We start from the raw sequence: 12,848 nt of genomic DNA, 5'->3' as shown, positions 1-12,848 counted from the left end.
GGGTCGCTGCACACCCAGGGCCAGGGGGGCCGGGCTCGCTGTAGGAGGACCACGGATGGGCCGCAGGCCCTGCGCAGGGGGGGTTTGTTGTTGTAGGGTTGCCGATGGGTTCCACCTTTATCATTGCGGGGAGGCCGAGGGGCCCAGTTTTACAAAAGGGTTTCCCGGTGGCCTCCAGGCTCAGCAGAGAAGGTTTGTTCTCTTAGGGTTGTTAGTAGTCCAGCCCCACGTCCCCTTGCGCATTTTAGATTCACTCGTTAATTCTCAGCCTGTGCAGGCCACGGATCGGAGCGGAGGGTCAGGCTCAGGACCGCGAGATGCCCAGGCCGAGTCTGTTATGGCAGAGTTAGTCCTCAGCACTGGATCGTGAGCATCATAGGAACGGCCGTAGTGGGTCAGATCAGTGGTCCACCTAGCCCAGTATCCTGCCTCTGACAGTGCCCGGGGCCAGATGCTTCAGAGAAAATGGACAGAACAGGGAAATTATCTAGAGACCCATCCCCTGTCATCCTGTCCCAACTTCTGGCAGTCAGGGGCTTAGGAACATCTAAGGGCTTAGGGTTTGCGTTCCTGACCATCTTGGCTAATAGCCCTTGGCAGACCTATCCTCCATGAATTTACCTAATTCTTTTTTGAACCCAATTATACTTTTGGCCTTCACAATATCCCCTGGCAATGAGTTCCACAGGTTGACCATGTTTGTTATTGTAGGGTTTCCTGTGAGTGCTGAGCTACCTACTAGGTTTGTTTGCCAACCTGGGTCCCTCATGAGGTGTGCTATTTGCATATTTAATATCAGCACGGGGCTGCATGGACAAGAGTGTGTTTCAAGCTCTGCACCCACTGCAAATAAACACAGCTCCAGCATTTTAATCAGTGTCTGATTCTTAGCAATTGAGCATATCACACACAGGCAAGGTGTGGCACGTATCAGTTACTCACAACAAACTGCAGAGTGTCTGTTGAGGCCTTGATCATGTAGGCAGTTGGCAGGGGCATCATCTTTTGATGGAAAATCTTGGTGAACTGGTGTGAGGGCTTTGAGATCAGGAAGGAAAGCACCTGCCTGAGGAACTGGGATAGGAGCCTGTGAAACTCCTTCCCTTCATAAGAGGGGGGCTTTGCTTAACTTACCCAGCGTGGCAATGGTGGAGGAGTTTCCTCCTCCTGTGAGTCCCACGGCTCCCCGCTGGAGTCCTGGCTACGTGCAGGAGATACGGCCCCATCACGCCACTTTGACTCAAAGCCCAACCCTGTGACAGAGAAGGGGGAGGCGGGCTGGCAGCACATAGGACACAGTTCTCCCTCTGATGTTCCTGGAAAGGGAGCCTCACACACTGAGCACCTTTTGGATTTGCTGTGGTGCTTTCGCGGCCGATCTGCCATTCTGAGGGTGCAGAAGAAGCCTGACAAGGTGGGGCCGTGCCGGAAGGGCGAGAGGGATTAAAACCTCAGTGATCCACCAGAAGGAAGGAAGAGAGACAAGATTTAAAACAAAGGGAGCTGCAGTAGTTGCATTGCTGGAAGAAGGGGGTTGGAAGTGAGGGGCGGGGCTTAGTGTGGGGCAGGATCCCCAGGCAATAGTGCTATGGGGCCTCTGAGATCCACAAGGGGGAAACATAGCTCATTTATGGAGGACTGTGTCAGGAAATGACAGGTTCTTACCATGGCTGGGGCCAGCCACTAGAGGGAGACAACCACATGCACTAGGTCTCATATTACACGCAAATGTCTGCCTTGGGGCTGGAAACACATTGCTTTGCCTTAAGGCCTGGGAGACCCTTTGTGTGTTGATGGATTCTATTAGCCATCAAAACCAAACCTAAAAATGGAAGGATGCTGCATCACAACTTGTACATTAACTTATCTAGGTTTCAGGGTAGCAGCCGTGTTAGTCTGTATCCGCAAAAAGAACAGGAGGACTTGTGGCACCTTAGAGACGAACCCATTTATTTGAGCATGAGCTTTGGTGAGCGACAGCTCGCTTCATCTAGGCAACTAGCATAGTTGGGGCAAAGCACTGTATTGCAGTATGTTTTCTCTAGAGCCGGAGCTGTTACATTTTTCTTGAAAAAGGGGGAAGATACCCTCAGTTAGCTTGGGTAGATTATAGTAGGGTTGTGTTAGGGAGTTCGATTTGACAGGAGCGTTAACCCTTTTGTTTGTAAAAATCCCATTTTCATAAGAAATCTAATTTTTCACAGTGGTTTGGTGAAAAATTAATTGGTATAGAAAGAACAAGAGTTTAAAAATCACCCCTCCTGGTCCCTTTTCACTGGATTGTCTCACTTTTCTTTGTACCTCAGCTTCAGCCAACTTGCAGCGTTAAAGCAAAATAAATTCCCAAATGCATGAATGGGTGACAGTCAGATGTGCTGATTGGTTGATACATAAAAAGCATATGAGGTCACTGCCAAGGTTTTGTAGCAGAGTTCAAGTTGGATGCAGCCAGGGTACATATGGCTTTTGGGTAGCTGGTGGCAATTGGAGTGAAGCATTATGGCGCACTAGAGTGTGTTAGCTCTCTGTTGCAGGTGATGTGAAGGTGGAAAGGAATGCACACGTCTTTCCCTTAATTTTCCTGTTTTTAAGGGTTGGGATGGAGGGATGTGCCCTGCTGCAACCTTAACTGTCACTAAACGTAGTTTTTGTTTGCTAATTTATACTGTGGTAGCATCCAGCGATCCCACTCAACATTGGAGTCCTACTGTGATGAGCTCTGCATGGACAAATAAGTAGACTGGGTCCCTGCCTCATAGTGCTTAGAAACTGAGGCCACGATCCTGCAACCCCTTAAGCACATGCTTAACTTGGCAATGAGACAACTCACATGCTAAAGTTAAGCATGTGAGCTGTCAGTTTTTGCAGGATCTGGGCCGAATGTGAAACAAGACGCAACCAGTGAATTTAGCAAATGACAGGAAGGAAGGATGAGGGTAACGGTCATAGAATCATTAGTCACACAGCCTAATAATGAGTCCGACTTAATGGCTCTGAATCATTTAAATTGTTTTTCTTCTTAAATATCAGCTCTCCCCAACTGGCCAATTAACGTTAGCTAGATTGAACCATGGTTTCTTATAAGCATCACAGCCATAGGTGGTCTTGAGGAGAGATTTACAAGAGGACAGAGTAGTGGCCTTCTGGCCTAGCTGAAGGAGGGCATTCTAGCCATGGCAGGAAACATGGAGACATTTGTGGGAGAAGCAGCTATATGAACATTCAAGGCTGGCATATTTGGTGGAGTTGAGGGAGCAGATGCTAGTGCTAGAAGAGACAAGATCAGACACATAGGTATGGACAAAGCTGGGAAAAGGTATAATATATACATTTGTATTTATTATATTACATTGATCATAAATATTTATTACATTATGGAAACAAGTCACTACTAATAAAAGCAATCTAGTCCTTTTAAGGCACTATATCTGGCTCCTAGGAGTTAATAAATCCATTTTGCACAAAGCAGGAAGGATGATTAAAAAGACAAAAGAATAACAATATGCTACAAAGCTATATTTATACAAGCAGGAAAGAAGAGGAAGTTGTGGACACATCAGTGTATTATAGAGATACAGTGAGCAGGCTTTGTACAATTGTAAGTCTGCTACTTTGAGAAAACATGAGTACACTCCTCCTTAGTATAAATTATTGAAGAAAACCAAACAAAATAATTCCTCTCTAAAATTACTGTAGTACTTTTCTGCAGTCTTCACTGGCATCAGTAATAGAAACAGCCAAATGCAGCTACCACGCAGAACAGACTGTCCTGAGAAAACAATAGAGAAGCATATTAGTTTTAACAAAAGTGTACTCCTCTCACTGAAACAAGTGATCATATTGAAGCCCAACTAAAAGTTCAAAGATTACATTTTTGTTATGTCCTTAATTTGGTATAAAGAAAATCTAGACAAGAACTTAAGAGTGTTTAAAAAAAAAAAACAGACTAAAACAACTTGCACACCAAGTTTTTGTCTTTTATTTTAAAGTCATTTTATTATCCACTAAACTTAGAAATCCTGATGCTGCACTAAATGGTTAAAGATGACAAATAACACAGGTTCAAGTTTTGCAGAAGACATCCTTATGGTATCTGATTCACTTTTAACTGCTTAAATACTTAGAATGTAAGCAGGGCTTTTCTTCTTCACAATACTTTACAAACATTAATTCTCAGCACCCCAATATTATCTTCATTTTGCAGAGGAGTTCAGTGACTAGTTCAAGGTCAGAGGACAGTCAGTGGCAAAGCTCAGGATATCCTGGTTTCCAGTCCTGTACTCTGACTAGCAAAGCATTAAACATGGCCTTAGGTAACTTTACCTCCCTGTGCTACAGTTTCCCTAGCTGTAAAATGGAGCTAAGAATACCCACCTCCTTTGTGAAGTGCTTTGAGATCTTGGATGAAAAGCACTATGTAAGATCTAAGTACTGTAGTATCATCATCAAGTGCTTTGCTGAATAGGGACAGACTGCTGAATTGGGGCCTATACAAATTCCACTGCTGACTATTGGTATTTTTTTCCGTATTGTCTTGGTACTTAGTACAAACAAATGGCCTAGAGGTTAATGTATCAAGTCCACATTCTGTGATCAGAATCTCTCTCTCTATAAATACACACAGAACAGATTCACTTAATTTTCCCCGGGAAAAATTGCAAATACTCACATTAATAAAAACATCCTGGGCATAGTTGTCAGTGTCAGCATCCCAGAAACACCGCGCAGCCATGCTAAACAAATGAATTGGGATAAGCCATTAACACGGCAACCTGGGGGGGTAAACTGAGATATGAATACCTGGTCACTACTTTCCCTGAAAGCCAAGAGTTGTTTTCCTTTGAAGAACAAAACCAGCTCATTTGGACTTGGGAATGTGACTTTGTGCTGGATGAAGTTGATGTTTTTCAGAGAGTTAGGGAGAGCATTACTTGCAATTTCCCCACCTCAGACACTATCTGAGTCAATAAGAGCTCAGGGCGGGCCAACTTGATACCCCATAGCAAAGAACTTAAGGTTTTAAGACCAGAAGGAACCATTATGATAAATGTAGTCCATCCTCCTGCATAACAGGCTAGAGAATTTCCTCCAATGGTTTATACACCAAGTTAAGGGCTCCAGAACCTTGTAGAAGTGAGGGGGTCATCAGTGCTGGAACTGGGGGGGCCCAGGGGCCCTGCCCCCCACTTTTTAACATGGCTGTAGTTTGGAGAGTAGGGAGTTGCATTGCCCCCCCAGACTGGAAGCCTTGGGCAGCTGCGGAGCAGCACCGGCAGGGGATGCACTTTGCAGTGGTGCTGCCCCCCTAAACTTCAAGCCTTCGGCCAGCACCGCCCCACTGCCCTCCAAACTACGCCCGTATTAAGAAGTGGGGGGGGCCATGGCATCCTGGGCCCCCGGTTCTGGTGCTGTTGCCTCAAGCTCAACAACACAGGATTCATCAGATTGGATTACATCATTGGTCCATCGAGTTTGGTATCCTGCCTCAGACAGTGGCCCGCATGGAGATGGTTTAGAGGAAGGGGACCACCACACACACATTATATCTCGCCAAATGTACGTGATGTAATGCACAGGGAAGAGGTATTCTTTCCTGATCTCTAATCAGCTTACACAAAGGGTATGAGATCTGATTACCCTTATCTGTTGCATTTATCTCATTGAGGAGCACACAGATACTGAAGATAAACCCAGCAGATACAGATTACCTACTTCCTGGGTTGTTCAACGTTCTTTTCTTAGCTCAGCACTAGTGGAAGCCACAATCTTTCTATGTCAACATGTAAGAATTCTTCTCTAATCACCAGCATTTGGGGCCATATTTTCAAGCGCTCAGCACCCACAATTGAGGTCAGATTTTTAAGAGAATTCTACATGTTGGGTGCTAAGCTCTTTTGAAAGTCTAGATACTTATTTGGGGGCCTAAATGGGAGATGGGCACTTTTTAAAATCTGGCCCTTAGTAAATTGCTGCCTAACAAGAGGATACGAACAGCCTTGCTTTGCTAATTACAGCAGAGAGAACTCTGTGACATGAGCTATGTTTTAAAGATTTTAAGTCCAGAAGGGACCATAGTGATTATCTAGTCTGACCTCCTGCAGAACACTTGCCTGTCTCAGAGAGTTAGGAGCAAGGTTGTGTTGCTGTATTAACTCTTGAGGAGGATGACAAAAGCAAGACACCTGAAATGCACAAAACTTACTTCACTCCTTCACCTCTCTGTTCTCCAATCACAACCTGCACCACCATTTTATATCGGTGAAATCCCTCTGCTGCAGAGTAAGAGGGAGAAAAATGAACAGTTTCAAAATGGAAGAGTACAGAATTTTATTATAGTCAGACAGGACACAGGGAGAGAGCTATTTATTTTGTAACTAGAAACTCTTAGTTTCCAATGGGCAGTGAAATGAATGCTATGTACAGTAGATAAGCTGCCTAATGGCCTCACTTTCATAAGTGCTGAGCACCAGAATCTGATTCAAATAAATGGGAGTTGCAGGTGCTCAACACCTTTGAAACACAGGATAGGGAGAGGAAAAACCTCTCAAACAGATACAACAAACACCAACCATGCCAATTAGACAACTTTCCAGGGTTAAAAAAAAAATCCCATGAAAACAAATGGGTCAGAGTAGAAGCGAGGCTGTTACATGAAACCCAGAAGTTTCAAGTCATCTGAATTATTTTAAAATTGTTCTGATCTTGAGGAAATTGATTGCTGTTTCTGCCATGTATTACTAGTATCTTTAACATTCCTGTTTTAGTAGTAGAGCATGAGAGCATGCACAGATCTGAGCTACATGACTACAAAGCTGTCTGGTTCTATTCCAAAAGAACAGCAAATAGATACTGTTCCATCAGGGTATAGGTGATACCAATTTGGTAGAGGGGGTGAAACTGGCAACTCGCCAGAAATGCAAGAGCCAAAACAAATTTGCTTAAAATAGAACACTGCCTCTATCTTCAATAAGGCAAGACTCCAGCATGCTACACTCCATTTGTATCTCCGCTGCAAGATGCAGTGTGACATGCGAGATCTGGTAGTGCTCACAGCGTCATTCCTTATTCAAGATGACAGCAGACACAGAAGTCAGGCAAAATCCTGTGGGCTGTATTGGGCCACTCCTGCCTCAGGGCACCATGTATATCTTTATAAAGCACTGAAATCAGGTCCTGGGTATAGCTCAGACGACGTATGCTACATAATCTATTTTAAAATTAGCATCTCTGTAAGGGAGATCTAAAACACACTATTAATGCAGGAACTCATGATATTCTGGTTCTCTTGCTGCAAAGGCAGACAGCAGAGAGAGTACAACCCTATTCCCAAAATGATAATGCTGACTCTCATCTGTGTAGTTATTCCAGAATTGGATGTGGGGAACATTTAATGGGTCCTGAAATAACTTCTGGAATCGAAACATGCAATGTTCTGAAACAACACTGCTATGCTGCAACATGCCATCAGTACATGATGATGTCATGACCCACAGCCTCTTGCTCCCTAGTCTCTTACCTTTCCCTCAGCTGCTCCCAATGAGTCTGATTCCCAGTGTGGTCCCTTTGGACCTGATTCTGATCTCATTTACACCAGGCTAAACCAGGAGTGATTCCATTTATGGAAGTGAGGTCAGAATCAGGTCCTGGTCTCGCTCTCCAACTCTCAGTTATGCCCCTTCTTCCATGCTACCCATGCTCCATGCATTCTACTTCTTCCATGATACTTCCTAAGCTGATCTCTCTCACCAGTGGGTCTGTATGTAATCAGATTTGTCTGAATTAAATGTTAAGATCCTCAAGACTGAGACCAAGTTGTAAAGCACCATGTACATATATACTAGTTTATTAAATAATATAGAGTTGTGGTCAGTCATCAGTGATCGAGGAGTTTTAAAAAACAGAGGAGAGAATCAATACTTGCAAAAGAAAGGAACAAATTCAGTAAGGAAAGAGGCAGTTTCCCCACCAATCCTCATTACCTTTCAGTCTATCTTTAATTGTCTCTGATAAGGACTGTGTGAGCCCCGGCGTTTCCTCTGGGTTGTATTGCACATTGGCTAGATTCTCCTTCAGTATCGCATGGATGCACTCTTTTACTGCAGAAGATCGGAATCTAACAGGGGAAAAAAATCCTAAATCTCAGAAAGTTCACAGTACAGGATGAAATGTAGCTATGTGGAAAAATTCACCTTTCATTCTCGGCAAGTGGAAATGCATTAAAAGAGCAGCAAAAGTGGAAGCTAGTTAACCAACCTTGCAAAACTGTACACACCCACCAGCTCTACATTCTAGTCGGGTAGATGGGCAAATAAAATCTAATACTGGACCACAGTTATACTGTGATAGGGTGGACTAGGCCCAAAGGCCCCCTGCTGGAGGAACTCAGGGTTCTGCCGCTCCCATCCCAGGAAAGGAGCAGTAGAGAGGCCTCCAAGCAGCTTAGAGTGGCTGCAGGGGAAGCAAACAATCAGGGCCCAGGAGGGCCATATAAGAAGGGCTGCAGAACAGAGCAGTAGTTAGTTGCTGCATGGAGCAGGAGAAGAATGGACTGGAGGCCTGGAAGAACAGCAGAACTATGGACAGCCAAGTCTGCTGGCAGGGACTTGGGGGGGCTCCTGGCTGGCTGCTAGGAACTGAGCCTGAGGAGGGCTACAGAAAGCTAGTGTCTCCAGGGAGGAAGCCCTGGGGATATGGCCCCATACCAGGGCTGGACTATATAAAGGCTAAAGCCAAAGGAGGGCTAGAGAGAGACCACCAGAGGGGTACTGAGCTAGGTCTCTGTGGACTGTATACCCAAGAAGGGGTGTGTGCTGGTTAACATGCAGACAGTGTCACATGGCCGGAGGGCTGAGTGCTTGAGAACCACGGAAAGGGGGCTCCTGACCTAAAGAATGCCGAGATGCCCAAACCGAAGGGGGCACTCCTGAGAGGTGGGTGCCAACCCTGTTACACATACCTCCAAGCATAGATGAGAAGGGTAACTGTCCACACCCACCTTCCCTTCCCCACACAGAATTGAGGGGACAGCGAATGGGGGGCAATGGCAACCTTTCCTCTGGACCTCACAAAAAACGGTGTTCAGGGAGGTGGCGGGGGGAGGAGGGATGGGGCAGGACTGAAGATTTGTGAGCCAGAACCTTGATTCCACCCCCCTCCCCAGGCCCTCGCTACTCCCCACCCTCCAGGGGCCCCCTAGCCCCCCCACTCCAACATCTCCCCACCCCCCAGGGTTCCCCACTCCATCCCTCAACACCTCACTGCTCCCCATCTCCCCCAGGATCCCCCCCACTCCATCTCCCAACACCTCCCCGCAGCCCCCCCACTCCAACACTTCCCCCCACCCCCCAGGGTCCCCCACTCCATCCCTCAAAACCCCCCAGGGCCCTCACTGCTCCCAGCCCCCCCCCCCCGGATCTCCCCCCCAGCCCCCCCACTCCATCTCCCAACACCTCCCCCCAGCCCCCCCACTCCAACACTTCCCCCCACCCCCCAGGGTCCCCCACTCCATCCCTCAACACCCCCAGGGCCCTCACTGCTCCCAGCCCCCCCCCCCCCGGATCTCCCCCCCAGCCCCCCCACTCCATCTCCCAACACCTCCCCCCAGCCCCCCACTCCAACACTTCCCCCCACCCCCCAGGGTCCCCCACTCCATCCCTCAACACCTCACTGCTCCCCATCTCCCCCAGGATCCCCCCCACTCCATCTCCCAACACCTCCCCGCAGCCCCCCCACTCCAACACTTCCCCCCACCCCCCAGGGTCCCCCACTCCATCCCTCAACACCTCACTGCTCCCCATCTCCCCCAGGATCCCCCCCACTCCATCTCCCAACACCTCCCCGCAGCCCCCCCACTCCAACACTTCCCCCCACCCCCCAGGGTCCCCCACTCCATCCCTCAACACCCCCCAGGGCCCTCACTGCTCCCAGCCCCCCCCAGGATCCCCCCCACTCCATCTCCCAACACCTCCCCCCAGCCCCCCACTCCAACACTTCCCCCCACCCCCCAGGGTCCCCCACTCCATCCCTCAACACCTCACTGCTCCCCATCTCCCCCAGGATCCCCCCCACTCCATCTCCCAACACCTCCCCGCAGCCCCCCCACTCCAACACTTCCCCCCACCCCCCAGGGTCCCCCACTCCATCCCTCAACACCCCCCAGGGCCCTCACTGCTCCCAGCCCCCCCCCGGATCTCCCCCCCAGGCCCCCCACTCCATCTCCCAACACCTCCCCCCAGCCCCCCCACTCCAACATCTCCCCACCCCCCAGGGTCCCCCACTCCATCCCTCAACACCCCCAGGGCCCTCACTGCTCCCAGCCCCCCCCGGATCTCCCCCCCAGCCCCCCCACTCCATCTCCCAACACCTCCCCCCAGCCCCCCACTCCAACACTTCCCCCCACCCCCCAGGGTCCCCCACTCCATCCCTCAACACCTCACTGCTCCCCATCTCCCCCAGGATCCCCCCCACTCCATCTCCCAACACCTCCCCGCAGCCCCCCCACTCCAACACTTCCCCCCACCCCCCAGGGTCCCCCACTCCATCCCTCAAAACCCCCCAGGGCCCTCACTGCTCCCAGCCCCCCCCCGGATCTCCCCCCCAGCCCCCCCACTCCATCTCCCAACACCTCCCCCCAGCCCCCCCACTCCAACACTTCCCCCCACCCCCAGGGTCCCCCACTCCATCCCTCAACACCCCCCAGGGCCCTCACTGCTCCCGGTCCCTCCCAGCCCCCAAACCAGGGCCCTCCCAGCCGGCCGCGGCCGCTCACTTGTGCTGGAAGGCCGGCCGCAGGCTGTACGAGTTCTCGAGGCTCGGCGGGCCCAGCGGCTCCCCCATGGCCACGGCCGCGCCGCGTTACCACAGCAACCGGCCCTCCCCCCGGCCGGCGCTCCTCGCTTCCGCTTCCGGACTCTGTAAGCCTCTGCCCCCCCCCCCGTCACGTGACGGGGGAGCCGCGCGAGCCAGTGCCCCGCCCCCCCAGCGCCGCGCGGCACCGGGCGGGGCGCTGACTTCTGCCGGCGGGGACGCGCCCTTGTGCGGGGCGGAGGCCCCCACATCTGGACGGGGGGGCCTACGCCCGGGGCCTGGGGAAGGAGGCACATCTGGCTGGGAGGGCAGGGGCCCAGGGCTTGGAGGAGGGAGGATGCACATCTGGATGGGGACGGAGGCCTGCACATCTGGACGGAGGGGGCTTACGCCCGGGGCCTGGGGAAGGAGCCACATCTGGCTGGGAGGGCAGGGGCCCAGGGCTTGGAGGAGGGAGGATGCACATCTGGATGGGGCGGAGACCCGCACATCTGGATGGGGGGCCTACGCCCGGGGCCTGGGGAAGGAGGCACATCTGGCTGGGAGGGCAGGGGCCCAGGGCTTGGAGGAGGGAGGAAGCACATCTGGATGGGGCGGAGGCCCGCACATCTGGATGGGGGGGCCTACGCCCGGGGCCTGGGGAAGGAGCCACATCTGGCTGGGAGGGCAGGGGCCCAGGGCTTGGAGGAGGGAGGATGCACATCTGGATGGGGCGGAGGCCTGCACATCTGGACGGAGGGGGCCTACGCCCGGGGCATGTGGAAGGATGCTCATCTGGACAGGGGGGCATGTGCCCAGGGAGAAACGTGCACATCTGGACAGGGGACCTGCGTGCCAATGTAGGAAGATGCCCTAGAGCGACTTTTTTGGTTACACGCCTGCGTGGCAGCCTGCAGCGAACTGGGAAGAGAGGTGACTGACAAACAGTTCTCTAGTCTAGGCCCAGACAAAGCCTGCGGGCATTCAGTGAACAGCAACAAAATGCCTATGACTGAAAGGGAGGTGGAAAGAGATCCCCGCCCGTGATACATTTTGTAGTGATGAAATTCAGTTAAAAAGCAGATATTTGGGATAAAGAGTTGAAGGGACCCACTTGTGGACAAATACCAAGTGGGGCTGGTGAACATTAAAGATCCCATGGTGCTACTGGTAAAAATAAAAGTGCTGATTCTGTTGTCTTGACCGAATTCCAGCTCAGGCAGCTGCCTTTTGCCTATTTAAGTTCCTCCTGCAATTTCAACTAGGTGTGTTATTCTTTACTTCCTGTCCTAAAGAGCTGTGCTCTGTGAAACAGCTGCCTGCCCCTGTTCCATTCCCAGGAGCAGGAGGGGCTGCACTGCAGTGGTTGATGAGGTGAGCCCTCTCTGCTATGGGATCTGGTGGGGTAAAAGATGATAAGGAAATGCAGGACCTTACTTAGGAAGGAACAGAACAATGATGGCAGCCTTTGCTTTGCTCTCGCCTGTGAACCATGGTGAAGAAGGCAGAAATAGTGTCTAAAGATAAATGATCTCACAGCCAAGTGGGTTACAGGGAGCTGCAGTTGAGCTGCACAGCAGACTCCCATGCAAAACACCCACGCTAAGCTTTTTTTCCTCTCTCACTACAGTGTGAAGCATCGCCTGGAAATGATCTTCTGACAGATCAGAAATCTGTATCATGTCTCATCTCAAGGAGGAGTTACTCTGCAGTTTGCTGTGGGTACACAAGTGTATCTTCCTCTCCATCGAGTCATTGGTCGGAGGAAGGAGCGGGGTAGGCAGCTATCCTCTGGCTGTAAGTCAGGACTCCTAGGTTCCACTCCCAGCTCTCCCACTGACTGGCTGCTGGACCATCCCAACCCCCATCCCCTTGCTGTGCTTCACGTTTCGCCATCAGGGAAGTGGGTCTAAGACAGTAGTTCTCAACCAGGGGTCCGGGCCCCCCTAGGGGACCTTAAGTAGGGGCCAGGGGGGCCTCCAAGGAGGGCCAGCATTAGACTCCCTGGGGCCCAGGGCAGAAAGCCAAAGCCCCACCGCATGGGGCTGAAGCCCAGGGCCCTG

General features: G+C 50.9%; 1 protein-coding gene across 1 annotated transcript; it reads right to left on the bottom strand.

Moving 5' to 3' along the window:
* Window positions 1–3,312: 3,312 nt before the first annotated feature.
* DYNLT2B (dynein light chain Tctex-type 2B) lies at window positions 3,313–10,907 on the bottom strand. The gene is made up of 5 exons (XM_073359069.1): window positions 10,769–10,907; window positions 7,980–8,113; window positions 6,203–6,272; window positions 4,670–4,733; window positions 3,313–3,769 (listed from the first exon to the last, which is right to left on the bottom strand). Exons 1-5 carry the CDS (start codon window positions 10,834–10,836, stop codon window positions 3,722–3,724), a joined length of 384 nt encoding a protein of 127 aa, XP_073215170.1. The 5' UTR covers window positions 10,837–10,907; the 3' UTR covers window positions 3,313–3,721.
* Window positions 10,908–12,848: the final 1,941 nt, after the last annotated feature.

This window comes from Lepidochelys kempii, chromosome 9 (assembly GCF_965140285.1).
Source record: "Lepidochelys kempii isolate rLepKem1 chromosome 9, rLepKem1.hap1, whole genome shotgun sequence".
Taxonomy (NCBI): domain Eukaryota; kingdom Metazoa; phylum Chordata; order Testudines; family Cheloniidae; genus Lepidochelys; species Lepidochelys kempii.
This window is presented reverse-complemented; position numbering and strand designations above follow the sequence as displayed.

Bases quoted from the DNA above. Each gene is read 5' to 3' on its own strand.
- DYNLT2B (XM_073359069.1), bottom strand. From the start codon at position 10,836: ATGGGGGAGCCGCTGGGCCCGCCGAGCCTCGAGAACTCGTACAGCCTG. The intron at 4,734-6,202 runs GTAAGTTTTGTG...TCATTTGTTTAG, and splicing joins CAGAGAGGTGAAGGAGTGAA to CATGGCTGCGCGGTGTTTCT. The intron at 3,770-4,669 runs GTGAGTATTTGC...TTGTTTTCTCAG, and splicing joins CCCAGGATGTTTTTATTAAT to GACAGTCTGTTCTGCGTGGT.